We start from the raw sequence: 14,892 nt of genomic DNA, 5'->3' as shown, positions 1-14,892 counted from the left end.
CTATGGGGAACCAAGAATTTATTCATGTGAACTAAAATACTGAAATTTTACAGATTTCTCTACTGTATACTTGCAGTCCAAACTCAATGAAAAATGTGCACTAAACAGGTCAAAGTTTGCTATTGCTAAAATTATAGGTGCAACTCAAAATATCAGATCTCATGTCCTAGTTGGACTTATGGCATACTACCCTGAAAACATGACTCATTTTGGAAGCTAAGCAGGGTTGGCCCTGGTTAATACTTGGATGGGAGACTGCCTGGAAATAGCAGGTGCTGTAAGTAAGCTCTTATGTTACCAAGGGAAATTAGCTCAGTTGTTAGAGTGTCACCCTTGCAGCTCTGGCATCCTGGGTTCGAATCCCAGCCTGGCAGTATAGTCTTATATTATGAAGGGCAATTATCCCAAGTACTAGAGTGCTCACTTAACCTGTGAGAAGCAGTGAGATTGACAATATACACAAATTATGTTGTGTGGCCGTGGCCTGGTGGTTAGTGCATTGCATAAACACATGTCACGGTCTCATAGCTCTAGTGTGTCTGGGTTCAAGTCCCAGCCACTGCTGTGTGAAGTTTGATCACTACACTATGTAGTTCAGTATGTGGAATAACTTTTTTTTCATTAAAATAAAGACTTAGTCATTTTTTTCAGCAAAACAATTTATTTCCGGTCAGCCTTCGGCTGACCGGAAGACAGTTGGGAGGGGGGGTTCCTGGTGGTGTTCGACAGTCGGCCTGCGGCCGACTGCCGACACCATACAGTCGTTGACTGCCGACACCAGGACGTGAACCCTCGACACCCAGGTCGCAGGCAGGTGACTTACCCTCTACACCACGAGGCGGCCCGCCTATACATGGTCATAGGATGCTTTTATTGAAGGAAAGACTTAGTCTTTTTTAATGGCAAAATTGTTCATCCACCAGTCTGGCCACACTTTACTTGGTGATTATTGGAAAGTCTTGACTACAATACAAGTCTTGACACCAAGATTTTAGGTGGCCAGCTGATCGCAGGGCAAACTTCACACAGCAGTGGCTGGGATTTGAACCCAGACACACCAGAGCTATGAGACTGTGACATGTGTTTGTGCAATGCACTAACCACCAGGCCATGGGCACACAACAGAACTTGTGTATATTGTCAATCTCACTGCTTCTCACAGGTTAAGTGAGCACTCTAGTACTTGGGATAATTGCCCTTCATAATATAAGACTATACTGCCAGGCTGGGATTCGAACCCAGGATGCCAGAGCTGCAAGGGGGACACTCTAACAACTGAGCTAATTTCCCTTGGTAACATAAGAGCTTACTTACAGCACCTGCTATTGCCAGGCAGTCTCCCATCCAAGTATTAACCAGGGCCAACCCTGCTTAGCTTCCAAAATGAGTCATGTTTTCAGTGTTGTATGCCGTAAGTCCAACTAGGACATGTGATCCAATTGTTTGAGTTGCACTTAAAATTTTAGCAAAAGCAACTTTGACCTATTTAGTGCACATTTTTCATTGAGTGTGACCCACAAATACATATTTTTAAACTTACATACGTTTACAAAATCAGCTGTAGACATCTGAGTTGTCTTTATTAATCTTTAAAAATCCCAGTAAAAACTATAGAAGATGAAGTCCAATAGCAAAGTTGTCAAAAAAGCCAATGTTTTTTTGTGTGTGATTTCCTACTACATTCTCACAGAAAGACTATCACTGAGCATCGCTTCCCACAGTGAGCAAGTCACCAATTTAATCAGCCGTTTATGTAAATATGTGCAAACTATGCCGAATGTGAACTCATCCGCTGCCATCGACAGTGGTCGATGTCAAATCTCTAACCTCTCGGATCTGGTCGCTCAGTCGCCGTCGACGGCTGCCGTCGCTGGCGGTGAAATCTTTTCAACGTTTTGCTTCTCTGGAAAAAAAAAACGGCCGGTTGAGCGCCGCCTTCCGCCGTGAACGTGAGCGTGCGTGCGTGCATGAGCCTTCTTCCGTCACTTTTTTGTCCCATTTGAGCTCTTTAATCTGTGCGGGATGAACATATGTGTTAGAAAACCAGAGCGTGTGTCATGTAAATCACGTGCAGAGCTGCTATCAATCATTTCAAGAGAGAGAAAAGAACATAAATCATATTTTTAGACACTTTTTGAATTTAGACTAATTTAAAAAAAGATCAAAGCCTTGCAGATAGAGAGACAAGTGAAATGAAATAAAAAAAAAAGTCAACTTTTCTCTTTGTGTGGCCTGAGTTTGTCGGAATGAAAAATTGCTTTGTGTTAGATTAAGCAGATTTTTCTGTGGGGTGATTAAAACGGGACCACCTCAATCTTGGACGGCTTCCTGGCTCAGTTCAGTCCAGGGCCTCGCCCATGTCCCACTTGGTCTTTGGCTCCTGCCACCACTCAGACAGCAACGACTCCTCGTAGTCGCCGACCCCCTCGAACTCGGCGTCGGGACGGTGAGAAATGGCCGCCGCTTCTGCATCCACCTCGCCCTTCCAAAAAGACGTCATGTTTCAAGCGGGCCCGAGACTAATTGTACTTATTTTTTTGCTTGCTATTTTGCTGCAAATTGACTGCTCTGTTTTAATGGCAAGATTGGTTTGTGCGGAATAGTCAACAGCGAATAAGTTCATTGTCCTGAAAAATATACCTCATCTTCTGTTTGTAGGTAGTTGAGGGCAAAGTGCAGCATCTCCTTCTGCTTGCTGGTCTGGTTGAAGTATCTCAAGGCCTCCTGCAAAGGTGGAATTTGGGAGAGAAGCATTCATTTCTTGGCACTAATGGAAATATTCTAAATTAAAAATATTGGATGAGGCTTAAAATGATTGAAAAAGAGATACTTACAAAAGGTCTCAAATACATAAAAAAAGTATATATATATATATATATATATATATATATATATATATATATATATATATATATATATATATACACACACATACATATATATATACATATATATATACACATATATATATATATACACATATATATACATATACATATACATATATATATATATACATATACACATACATACATACACACATATACATATATATATATACATATATACATATATATATATACATATATATATATACATATATATATATATATATATATATATATATATATATATATATATATATATATATACACACACATATATATACATATATATACACATATACATATATATACATATATATATACACATATATATATATATACATACATAACTTGTAAAGGTACATTATGGATTTTTGCCCTCAAATTTCAATCTAATAACCTTGATTTTTCAGTTAAAATGGATTATGTGTTAGCTAGCGATAGCTGTTATGCGTTTGGGCTCTCTCTTGTGGTAGAAGAAAGAATGACTGAATTCAATGGCTACTTGTAGTACTACTCACGGGCCGCGGACGGAAATGGTCGTCGGCCAGGCCCCACTGTTCCCGGTGAAAGCCGTAGTAGTCCACATTCTGGCGCATGACCTGGTCGTCGGGGTCGAAGAGCACGTAGCTGGCGGCGCACGGGGCGGCGCTCTTCACGTCGTTCACTGTGGGGGAAGGCGGAGGGAGGGAGGGAGCGTGAGCGGCGCCCGCCAACCACGCCGCCTGCCCCTTCTTACGTTTGTAGTAGGAGAACTGGAGGTAGTGGTACATGGTGGCCACAAACTTGTCCACCAAGAAGCCCCCCACGCTGGGGGTCAAATGCTGCTCGCAGTCCACCTTGCACTTCAGCGCCTCCAAGTACAGATCTGAACAACAACAACAGGATTATGGAGTATTCATGCATTTAAACATATCGTAAAAATATTTGTTCTTATGAATAATCATTGGCTATTTTCTCTATCATGCTTTTACATTGTGTATGTATGTATGTCATTAGTGTAAAAAAGTAAACCCTTGTTAAATATGACATTAAAAAGAGCTTATTTAATAGAAAGATAATAGATGAAAAGTCATGTCTGTGGTATTCACATTAACAGAAGCAAAATTAATCAAATTAAAATGCAGAAATACACTGAAGTAGATATTTCTTCAGTAGGTAACACTGTTCTTTTATATTGTTTATATAATTATTTTTTTTATAATGGAATATAATGTTACGATAAGCTAAATTAATGAGGGAAAAAACAAATACACACTGATAATATACGAAAGGATTTTTTGGGGACTATTTAACTTTAAATCTAATTCTTTTTGAATCATAAATCACTATTGTCTTTGATACTATGTTTGTAATGTTTATAATGGAATACAATGTTAATTTTAAAAGAAATAATTAATGACATTCAAAGAAATAATTACAGAAATAAACTTTTCACTGGCCCAACTAAAACTCCAAGTTGATTTTATTTCATCCTCTCTAATTCATTGCATGCCATTGACAAGGATAGACGTCCAATTTATTTCAACGGCAGCGACTGCCTGTGAAAGCTCTTTTGAGCCGTCCAATCCGTTTTGACCGATTTGTTCATTGGGTCAAAACGGATTGGGCGCCATCTATGCTAGCCGACGAGGTCAACGGGGAGAAAAAGTTGTAAAAGACCAACCGGCCAGCGTGGGGTAAAAATCCTTGAACTCCAGGATCTCGTAGGCGCCGTCGCAGGCGGCCGCGCAGGTGGCGTACGTGTCCAAGTAGGACGCCAGCGCTTGCTCCATGTGGCGAGCGCTGCCGCTGAAGTCGCCGCTGTTGTGTAGCTTGGCGCCCTTCACGAACGCGCCCTGCGGCCCAAAAACGCCGTCAGCGGGCGCTCCGACGTGAAGCGACGTGAAGCGACGGCGGGAAGAACCTCGTACGGCTGCTCCTCGTGGTCGACGAGGTAGGGCTCCACGTCCGCCAGCGTCTTGTAGTACTTCATGTTCTTGGTCACCGAGGTGTCTTCGGGGTTCTTCTTCAGGAAGGTGTGGGCCGCCGACACCGCTTTCTCCAAATTGTTCAGCTGCGGGAGACCAAGTGCTTGTCAAACATGAGTCGCTCCTTCATTCCGATGACATGCATCGAGTTAAATAATATGAAAAGAGAAAAAATGAACTTATGTTGTTAGTTGGGTCTTTGACCAGTGTGTATTTGTTTTTTTTCTATTGATATTTTGTATTTCAATGGCATATTTTTTTTAATCAACATTGTATTCGTTTCCAAAGATATTTATACAAATGACAAAAGTAATTCATAAATTAAATCTAGTTTTTCAATGACCAAAATTGAAAATTAGAATGTATAGTCATTAGATCCAAGCGTTATTAAAGAGCAACTTTTGAAAAGGTATGCAACTGAAAGGGTTTTAGTAAGTTGCAACGCTTATTGTTGACATTGACATGCAATAAAATGAACCCCTTGATGCCAAATATTTATTAAATCGGATTTATCTCCGTTTTTTCCAATTAATAAGCACTCAGGCAGCTTTGATTTGGGATGTAACTGTAATCTTATATTACAGTCCCAGTTGGAATGAATTGGACGTCCGTCGCCGTCAATGGCAGCGAATAGTTAAATACACTATGTTGCGAATTGTTTTATTTAGTTGATTTGTTTTTTTAGGGGGGTCCATTTGCACTGTCGATATGGCATTGTTTCAAATGTGAGCTCCTTTTTTGTGGTCGCTAAACTTTTCCACGGATATAAAGGGGGCATTGTTTAGGGGAGACGTGGCAGGCAGGCAGGCAGACTCTCACCTGGTAGTACGCGTACTGGATGAATTTATACGGCGTGCTTTTATCGATATTCTCCAGGAGTTCCGGGCGAGGACGAGGGAGTTGAAACACGGGAAAGTCGGCCTTGCACTTTTTCAGGCATGCCGCCCTCAGGAGGATGTGGCGTACGAGCCGGAGGCGAACGCCCTCGTCGTCGCCGTCGTCGTCGTCTCCGTCTACTTCGTCGTCGTCGTTCCCCCGGCTGATGGCACTGCAGTTGCGGCCGCAGAAGGCTTCGCTGTCCCGCAGGAGTCGGCGCAGTCGCAGGCTGTGCTCCAGGTACTTGACGCTATCGGCCCACTTGCCGGCGGTGTACTGTTGCAGCGCGTAGTCGTACGTGGAGTCCAGCGGCATCAACTCACCCACGGGGAAGCTTCGGAAGCTGTACTTCTCGTACTGAGCCACGACCGAGAGTAGCCCCGAGGCGAGGAAAGCCGCCACCACCACCGCCGTCGTCGCCGCCACGCCGTGGGGGAGCATCCTGCAACGGACGCCAGAACGCCGACTTTGGCTCCCGGGACGGAGTGGAACTCGTGCAGCCCTTCTTGTTCCGCTGCTACTACTACGCGGAGCAGCGTGCACCGAGGTCCAGTCTCCAATACGATAACTTCCGAAAAGGCCCTTAAAAATAAACACAAAACTTCCTCGTGATCGCTCTCACCCGAAAATAAACTTTTATTCCAAGTATTTTAACACATTATTTTCTAAATATATTTAGTTTTAGAGCAAATTTGTCTTCCAGTCGCGGATAAAAACTAGCATTTTGCTCGGGTAATAAGACAGTATTTTGAAGAGTAGTAATTATTTCCGGCGTATAATGTGTAGCCTGGCTAATTATTTTCACATGGCTGGAATACACATTATAATTCCCCGGCTGTAACCTCATGAATGGAAATTAACATGCATATTTCATATATAACAAAGTTGATGAGTCTATCACAGTTAATCTAGCCTTACGCACGCACATTTGTGAATTCTTTTGCAAACTTTATTTAAGTAATGTAATCCAAACCATTAATTGAATTGAACGCTGCTCATTTTTGAGCAACAAGTGATTTAAGACACTTAGTGACTGAACGTCTTGCAAACTATACTTTGATGTGTTTTTAAAGGTGGGGGGACGCTTGCACACTGTAAAATGACCAAATGATCTTTTGCAAATATTTGACGTAAACCAACAAACCCTCAATGGAACATAATTGGCACACTATAAACGAATGTAGATGTGGTGAAACGGAGTTTTATTTTGGGGAACGCTGACGTCATCAAAACGCGTCCAATCATAATGTAACGTTTTGTTATCATTTGTTTTAGGTTACACGTTTGCACGAATTCCATTAGGTACCACTCCTCCTCCAAGTTCTCCAGCAGCCACGACCGAGGATGTCAAGTTTACGTCATATCAGACGGAATACATGCAAAATCCTTCAAAAGAAACGCAAAACGAGTTCAATTGGGAAGAAACGTCTTTACACTGTTTCATCCAAGCACTTTAATCTATGTATCGGGTCCTTTTTATTGACCTGAATCGATTATATTGGTTTTTTTACAATGGTCAACGCTGCCAGTGTTCCTTTGTGTGTCTTGTTTTGAAAGCAGTGGGCGGATGTTCTTTTTGTCAAGGATTGCTTTATCTTTGAAAGATGTGCTGCTGTTTAGGCTCGGGTGTCCGTCCGTCTGAGCGCTCCCTAAACTCGGGATGTTTTGTGCGGGTCTGCTGCTTTTCCTCCACGCGGCGGCCGTGCGATGTAACGGCGGGGCCGAGGGCGAAGCGCCTCCGCCGCCGGACGTGGTGGTGGAGCGTTACCACATGCCCAAACGTTGCCCCCGTGAGGTCCAAACGGAGGACTTTGTACGGTACCACTTCAACGGGACTCTTCAGTCCAACGGCAAGCTCTTCGACTCTAGGTGTACTTTGGTTTTAATGTTATATGATGAGTTCCCTCATTTTTGATAAGTGCGCGTTGAGACGGCAAAGTTTGAGTGTGCGCATGCGCGTCAGATTGGCTGTAAACTTTTTTTCTTTCTAATCTCATATTTCAACGCGTAGCTTTCTTTCCGTAAGGATATGAATATTGCAACTTCTCTGTAGTAGTATTGAATATAGGACTTTTTGATCATAATGTTATGAGTTTAACTTCGTAGTATTGCAACTTTTCTTGTATTATTATGATGAAATGTAAGTTTTTTTTCCTCCGAATATATGATCTCGTACCCTCACGCTTTTGTCTATTGTTATACGTATCACTATTTTAATCTTGTAATATTAGAACGTGTGATTTTATTCATATATTTCTTTCATTTCCTACAAAATTAATATTACATTTTTTCCAGGTCATATTAAGATTTGAATGAGTTTTTTCTAATAATGTTATGAAATTACATAAACATTGACTTTTTTCCTCGTTACATTACACAACATGACCACTTGTTTCATGTAATACTATATAAAAATGTTTTTCCTACCTTGACGCAGTCACGTCCGACGTAGGCCGCACGTCAGTCAGGTGGGAGTGGGCCGCCTCATCCACGGAATAGACCGCGGCCTGCTGGGTGCCTGCGTCAACGAGCGCCGCCGCGTCACCGTCCCGCCAGACCTGGCCTACGGAAGCGTGGGATCGGGTAAGGCCAGCGCGCTGGGAAAAAAGTCGCCGGCCGGCCGCGTCACCTTTTTCAAATCTTCCTCGCAAGGCAACGTGATCCCGCCGGATGCCGTCTTGGTGTACGACATCCTGCTGCTGGACATTTGGAACGCCCAGGACAAAATCCAAATCCGCACGCTCAGCAAACCCGAGCGATGCGCCCGCGCCGCCGGCGCCTCCGATTTTATCCGCTACCACTACAACGGCACCTTGCTCTCCGGGGAGACCTTTCTCTCCAGGTGAGCGTGCGCCGCCGTCCTCGCTTTTTTTTCTTTTCTCCTAAACTCAAAGCGCCTCAGCCACGCCAAGAACGTGACATACGACACGTACTTGGGGCGAGGCGACCTGATCGAGGGCATGGAGCAAGGACTGCTGGGAATGTGCGTGGCGGAGAGACGCGTGGTCATCGTCCCGCCGTTTTTGGCCTACGGGGAGAATGGACACGGTAAGATCAGTTAAAATTGCATCCCGGCTGGAAGTCATGACGTTGTCCCCCGATAGGAAAGAAGGTGCCCTCACACGCCACGCTGGTGTTTGACGTTTTGATGGTGGACGTGTTCAACCCAAAAGACGACGTGGTGTCAGAGGTCCAGGAGGTCCCGGAAGGCTGCGAGCGCCGCAGCGTCGTGGGCGACTTCATGCGCTACCACTACAACGGGACCTTCCAGGACGGCACCGCCTTTGACTCCAGGTGAGAAAAAACAAACAAAAACTGCTGAATGTCCCCTTTAAAATGGAAAAATTGGCTTTTTAAATTATGATCCATTTATTATATATATTTTTTTACAAAATGACAGTCATACCTCTTACAAATGCCTCTAGGTACAAAATGTTCAGGTTACGAAAGCTTTTTAAATGCAAATGAGTGCCTAGAGATACAAAAAAGAAACAAGTTACGAAATCCCCCCAAAAATAAATGCATTTCCTTATCCATTATTTTATTTTGAAAATATTCTCTATATAAATTATATATATATATATATATATATATATATATATATATATATATATATATATATATATATATATACATATACACACATATATACATATATATACATATATACATACATATATACATATACATACATATATACACACATATATATACATATACATACATATATACACATATATATATACACATATATATATATATATATATATATATATATATATATATATATATATATATATATATATATATATATATATTTGGGGGGGTGCATGTCTGAAAGTGTCTTTGCGTGTTTCAGCTATCAGAGGAACAGCACGTACAACACCTACGTGGGACGGCGTTCTGTCATCGCCGGCGTGGACCGAGCCCTCCTGGGTCTTTGCATGGGCGAGAAGAGGAAGGTGGTGGTCCCGCCTCACCTAGCCTACGGAGAAGAGGGCGTGGGTGAGTGCCGTTGCGCTGCAAAAATAGGAAAGGAAAGGAAAGATTGACCTTGGTTTCAGGTGACCTGATCCCCAGCTCGGCCGTGCTGGTCTTCCACATCCACGTGCTGGACTTCCACCACCCCGACGACCCGGTGGAGGTGAGAGCGGTCCGGCGGGCGGAGGGCTGCGGGCCGCTCAGCCGAGAGGACGACTGGCTCCGCTACCGCTACAACTGCTCGCTGATGGACGGCACGCTCCTGTACTCCTCGTGAGCGCCGCCCACTCCCTTGCATGGACGCTTTCCGTTACCGTGGCGATGGCCCGTGAGCTCTTTTGAAACGGTTTCATCGTGTTTGCGCAGGGACCAGTACGACGCGCCCACCGTCACCACGCTGGGAGCCAATGAGGTCATCCCCGGTCTGGAGCAAGGCCTGATGGGAATGTGCGTGGGCGAGGTCCGGGAGGTGGTGGTCCCGCCGCACTGGGCTCACGGGGAAAACGGAGGTAATCTCATCGGCCGGTGTGGTTTCCGGTCGATCCGTCCGCCCTTCCCGCTTTAAATGGATTGGACGTCTAGTGTCGTCAATGGCAGCCTGAAGCGGATTTATTCTTTTTGGTGTCCCGTGTTTTGGCAGCCGGCGTGGTTCCCTCCAGCGCGGTTCTCTTCTTCCAGCTGGAGCTGTTGGAGCTGCAAAAAGGTGTCCCCAAGGGTTTCATGTTTGTCTGGATGGAGGACCCCCCAGAGCCCCTCTTCCCCGCCATGGACTTGGACGGTGACGGCCAGGTTCCCCTCGACGAGGTAACCCACTTCAGAATTCCAGTGATTTGCTTGGATTTGATTAGAAAAGAAATCACTTGAGGAGAAATGTCACGGCGGACATCTCGCTGACTTTTACCCACTTTGAACTTTCTTGCCACCGCAGCGTTTTCATCCCCAGCTAAACTCGTCTTCTTCTTGGCAGTTTTCTGACTTCATCGCGCAGCAAGTGCAGCTGGGCAATGGACGCTTGAGGCCCGGGATTCCGCCCGACGACATCATCCGGGACATGTTCCACAGTCAGGACTTGGACAAGGACGGCAAGATCGTCGCCCTGGAGGCGACGCCGCAAACGGAGCATCGGGACGAGTTGTAATCGGAGGAGAAGGCCGCCTGCCGGGCAACCTGCAGACTGATGTCTAAAAGCCACTAAAATGACACGGGTTCACTCACTGGACATTAAAATGAGCTTTAACCTGCTCCAAAACATCAAGACTCGAACTGGGAGGCCAGTGCTCTTTCACGAGTCAAATTTAGTGAACAGGCACGATTTCCAATGGAGAGTCAAAATATTGTAGGCCTTCATAACCACTCTTAAGACCTTCCTTTATAGGTGCTTCCAAAACCAAAATGTTGAATTATGAGCGCTGTAACGCAGCAGTTTTGTCACACAGTGAACAACTGATAACAAAAAGAGCCTTTCAGCTGTAAAGAATGAAACTTGCATATGAGTTTTACTGTCAAATTCAATGAAAACAAATAGACTAAAATGTCATTTGGAATCAATATTTTCACTCACATATTTGTACACAACCAGAGATATGTAAACAAACTCGACTGGTACATTCTTTATCCTCTCCAAAAACGACTCGTTATTGCACCTTACTGAGTTAACGAATGACGGCAATTCCTACTTATACCGCCGCCTAGTGGCTAAAGATGGGACACCAGATGAAAACACGTTTGTGCATGGACTGATTGATATGGCTTACAAGACCTTTCATTGGTTTAAAAAAAATGTGTTTTAAGTTACAAGTGTGTTTGTAGAACAGATTCCACTCGTTTCTTAAAGCACACCCACATAAGAAAATGTTGATTGCTCAATTCCAATTGTAATGGATGTCATGGTACTGAATCAAATGTCCAAAGTATTTTATGAGAGCATTGTTTTTTTTTTAAATAAAGATAGGTCCTCTCACGAGAGGTGAGAAATGACTACATGTTTTACCCACAACAGCGACCGTGCATATATGTGCGATTTCGAGAAATAGAAAAGGAGTCTTTAAAAAGCAGCAAACAAACGTGACTGGCATTTTCAGTTAGCGCTCAATCAAGTTTAACGCGTATCCGACGGGAAATACGGAGTGGACGGCGACTTGGAGTAAAAACCGAGTCATTTTGGGAGTGAATTGAATTACTTGTTTCCAGTGAGGTAGAGCAGGACGGCGTTGGCGACGTCCAGAGTCTCGTCTTTCACCAGCACGATGTCGTAGGAGTCCAAGTACGACTGCTTCCTCTCCTCCACCTACAAACCGTCACGGGTGGCGTGATTGAAAATGAGGACGACGAGGACGACGTTTTTCCTCTCTCACTTTATCGTTTAGGAAGCCGATCTTTAAAATGTTCTCCATGTCGTGCACGCCGTCGGCCATGGTCAGGTCGCCCAGAGAGTCCCCCAGCAGGAGCACGTTGGGTCGAGCTCGCAGTTCCTGGAAGTGGCCCGTGTTGAGCAGGGCGCCCTCGCGTTTGTTGTAGATGTGGATCAGCTCCCCCTTGAAGGCCCTCAGCACCCCCTGGGAGCAGGCGGGACGTCACGCGGGGGGACGCGGCAGCCCCGAAGCGGGAACGCCATACTCACGGCCTGGTCAAAGTCCATGTAGTTGGACAGAACCTTGACGTTGGAGTGGAAGACCCCGGCTTGGCGGATGACCTCCTCCAAGATGTCGCCGATGCCGGCCGAGAAAATGAGCAGGGGGATGCTGTGCTGCTGGAGGTGCTGAAAGAACTGCTGGTAGCCTTCCCTGCCATGTGGAAAACTTTATTTACTTTGCTTTTCGAGTGCCGGGCCATATCGCAATGTACATGAGCCGCATGTACTATATTTTCTCGCATATTAGCCGCCTCCGCGTATAAGCCACACCCTTAAAATGGTTGAATGTTACAATTTCTCTGGTATAAGACGCCCCTTGATTCGCAATTTTCACCTCCATATTCAAGATAAAAACGCAAATCAATGTATTTCTGACTCTATCAAATGTGTCCGTTTCACCTTTTATGTTCAACATTCCAAATTAAAAAACTTTAACTTGATATTCAGTTTTCAGGTAGTACCTGTATTTTTATGCCCCAGCCCTTTATTTTGATCATAACAACAACAACAACAAAAAGACAAAAAAGAAATAAGTTAAGTGTGACCTGAGCTTGGCGTCGGACTCTCGCACCACAGCGGCCAGCAGATCCTTCCTGATGTTTTGCTGCACCAGCAGCTCGTGCGCTTTGGTCCACCTTTCGTCACAAGCGCAACTTTTGAGCACATTTTTACACGTTTGAAGACAAGACAGCGACTCACCACTCCACCATCAGCGGCAACTTCTCGTCAATGGAGCGCGACGAGTCGATCTCGATGGGGTAGTACGTGTTCAACAAATCCCTTAACTGAGGATATACACACACACACATCCAACGCATCAGTTTATTTCTTAGATTCAATATTCTGTGCGGACTGTAAAAACCGCACCCCCAAAAAATACAACTGTGAACTGTTACCCACCTTTACTTTGCATTCTTCTGAGATAAGACTACTGGTGTCGAGAATATCTGTACGCAAATAGATGATGCACATTGGGCCGATATCCAGATTTTTTTAATAGCGCATGTTTGGAAGACAGACTCACTGTGGCAGGTGGGGCATCTTTTACCGTTGAAGGCAAATCTGGTCAGTGTCATGTCAAAGTCGGAGATGACCTGTCATAAAGTAAAGTTAACATATAACAAAGTTCTTGTCCACAGAAGAACGAACGGGTGTCAAACTTGCAAGCTGCAGGACAATATTTTGCTGTGAGCATTTCCCATCCAGGCTTTTTATTCCACTCCAGACCTTATAAGACTCTGATGAACTCACGTATTTTAACTCCTTGCCTGCCATTGACGGCAATGGACGTTCAATCCATTTCAACTGTTGTTTTAATATCAATATCCAGAGCTACCACATATTATATTTTGACCTAACCTGGCAGTTAATAAGTTAAGATGACCACAATATAGTATTAAGGTTTTAATATTTATTTTTGTTTTGCCTTTTTGAGGAAGGAGTATATTTGAAACCCCCAAGAGAAGTCAATGTTATTATATTATAATGGGAGTAGTCTGGGAAAAAAACATTTAATGAGTGAGTGTAAGTAACTAAGGTTATGTGCAGTGTTGCTTTCTGACCTGCAACGTGTTCGAACCCGCTTTTTGCATGGATTGCAGGATCTCCTGGACGCGATTGGGATCTCTCATGCACACTGACGGATTGGATAGCTCCGAAATCTGTAAACAAAAGTTTGTTGTAAGAAAAATAAAGGCGTAAAACGCCGTAAACAAGCACTCACTCGCCCTAACTCAAAGTCAGTTAGTCAATTAGGTCGAAGCCCAAACAAACAACTTTTCCTCGCAACGTAAATAAAAAGAAATACGGCACTCCATTCTAGAACGATCAGAAATCATAGTATATCCGCTATCTTGGAAAAAAAGTGACAAGTCAAATATCGTTTGTCTCAGGAACGTAAATTAGCTAGTGGTTAGCTTACGATGCTAAGATAGCTCGAGTTCGGGAGAAGCATTCATTTTCGGGGGCCAAATAGTCAAACATTTGAGATAAAATTACCATTTCAAGCAAATTGGCTGTCGACGACCGACACGTTTAATTGAGAAGAAAGTATTTAATAGCTTGTCTTCTGCATTTATGTTGCATGGAGTTGGCACGAGACTTGTTATATTGCATTCAAGCGTTGCATAGCAGTGTAGGAATATTCAGTGCTCAAAAACCATTTCACTAGTGCACCAGTAATTTTGAGTTGCCACACAATATATTTAAAGATGAGATTTCAATCATCACTGACAAAGTATTTGAAAATATACGTTGCTTTTGGAGACCTGTGACGCCAAAGGCGAGACGTGAGCAGTTCCGAGCCTATGAGGTGCTCCTGAACGCAGCACAAGGATAGACAGTTCAATTTATTCATAATTTCCTACTCCCGTCAGACTGAAAAGTATAGGTTGTTGTAATTTTAATGGTTATTGATGTATCTTAGTGCCAGAAAGTAAGGTAACTTATTGGCCGCAAATGACGGCGATAGACGTCCAACCCGTTTTGACTGGGAGCTATCGTTATCCCTCCCAGTCAGAGATTGGACGTCCACCACCGTCAATGGCAG

General features: G+C 43.9%; 3 protein-coding genes across 8 annotated transcripts; 1 reads left to right on the top strand and 2 right to left on the bottom strand.

Annotated features, from left to right (window-relative positions):
• Positions 1-1,563: 1,563 nt before the first annotated feature.
• On the bottom strand, positions 1,564-11,027 carry p3h4 (prolyl 3-hydroxylase family member 4 (inactive)). 5 transcript variants are annotated; one of them, XM_077619095.1, is made up of 15 exons: positions 10,618-11,027; positions 9,785-10,545; positions 9,622-9,716; positions 9,138-9,203; positions 8,854-9,060; positions 8,361-8,759; positions 8,159-8,294; positions 5,675-6,313; positions 4,792-4,941; positions 4,552-4,723; positions 3,625-3,753; positions 3,407-3,552; positions 2,641-2,724; positions 2,310-2,482; positions 1,564-2,013 (listed from the first exon to the last, which is right to left on the bottom strand). In XM_077619095.1, exons 8-14 carry the CDS (start codon positions 6,170-6,172, stop codon positions 2,339-2,341), a joined length of 1,323 nt encoding a protein of 440 aa, XP_077475221.1. In that variant the 5' UTR covers positions 6,173-6,313; positions 8,159-8,294; positions 8,361-8,759; positions 8,854-9,060; positions 9,138-9,203; positions 9,622-9,716; positions 9,785-10,545; positions 10,618-11,027; the 3' UTR covers positions 1,564-2,013; positions 2,310-2,338. The 5 variants fall into 5 exon arrangements, with proteins under 5 accessions (XP_077475221.1, XP_077475220.1, XP_077475222.1 ...); XM_077619094.1 differs by having other exon boundaries at positions 8,854-9,019; XM_077619096.1 differs by having other exon boundaries at positions 8,854-9,019; positions 9,622-10,545.
• Positions 5,643-11,675, top strand: LOC144088589 (peptidyl-prolyl cis-trans isomerase FKBP10-like). The gene is made up of 10 exons (XM_077619093.1): positions 5,643-7,600; positions 8,169-8,314; positions 8,384-8,573; positions 8,634-8,779; positions 8,836-9,025; positions 9,591-9,736; positions 9,796-9,985; positions 10,079-10,221; positions 10,353-10,516; positions 10,680-11,675. Exons 1-10 carry the CDS (start codon positions 7,392-7,394, stop codon positions 10,848-10,850), a joined length of 1,695 nt encoding a protein of 564 aa, XP_077475219.1. The 5' UTR covers positions 5,643-7,391; the 3' UTR covers positions 10,851-11,675.
• Positions 11,192-14,537, bottom strand: LOC144088593 (cytosolic 5'-nucleotidase 3A-like). 2 transcript variants are annotated; one of them, XM_077619100.1, is made up of 9 exons: positions 14,343-14,537; positions 13,907-14,005; positions 13,369-13,438; positions 13,245-13,291; positions 13,044-13,129; positions 12,890-12,979; positions 12,333-12,495; positions 12,067-12,267; positions 11,192-11,999 (listed from the first exon to the last, which is right to left on the bottom strand). In XM_077619100.1, the coding sequence occupies exons 1-9, from the start codon at positions 14,343-14,345 to the stop codon at positions 11,889-11,891; spliced, it is 870 nt and encodes a 289-aa protein (XP_077475226.1). In that variant the 5' UTR covers positions 14,346-14,537; the 3' UTR covers positions 11,192-11,888. The 2 variants fall into 2 exon arrangements, with proteins under 2 accessions (XP_077475226.1, XP_077475227.1); XM_077619101.1 differs by lacking the exon at positions 14,343-14,537 and adding an exon at positions 14,068-14,123.
• Between the last annotated feature and the right edge of the window lie 355 nt (positions 14,538-14,892).

This window comes from Stigmatopora argus, chromosome 14 (assembly GCF_051989625.1).
Source record: "Stigmatopora argus isolate UIUO_Sarg chromosome 14, RoL_Sarg_1.0, whole genome shotgun sequence".
NCBI classification, from domain to species: Eukaryota; Metazoa; Chordata; class Actinopteri; order Syngnathiformes; family Syngnathidae; genus Stigmatopora; species Stigmatopora argus.
The sequence above is the reverse complement of the archived record's forward strand: the minus strand, read 5'-3'. Positions and strand labels throughout refer to the sequence as shown.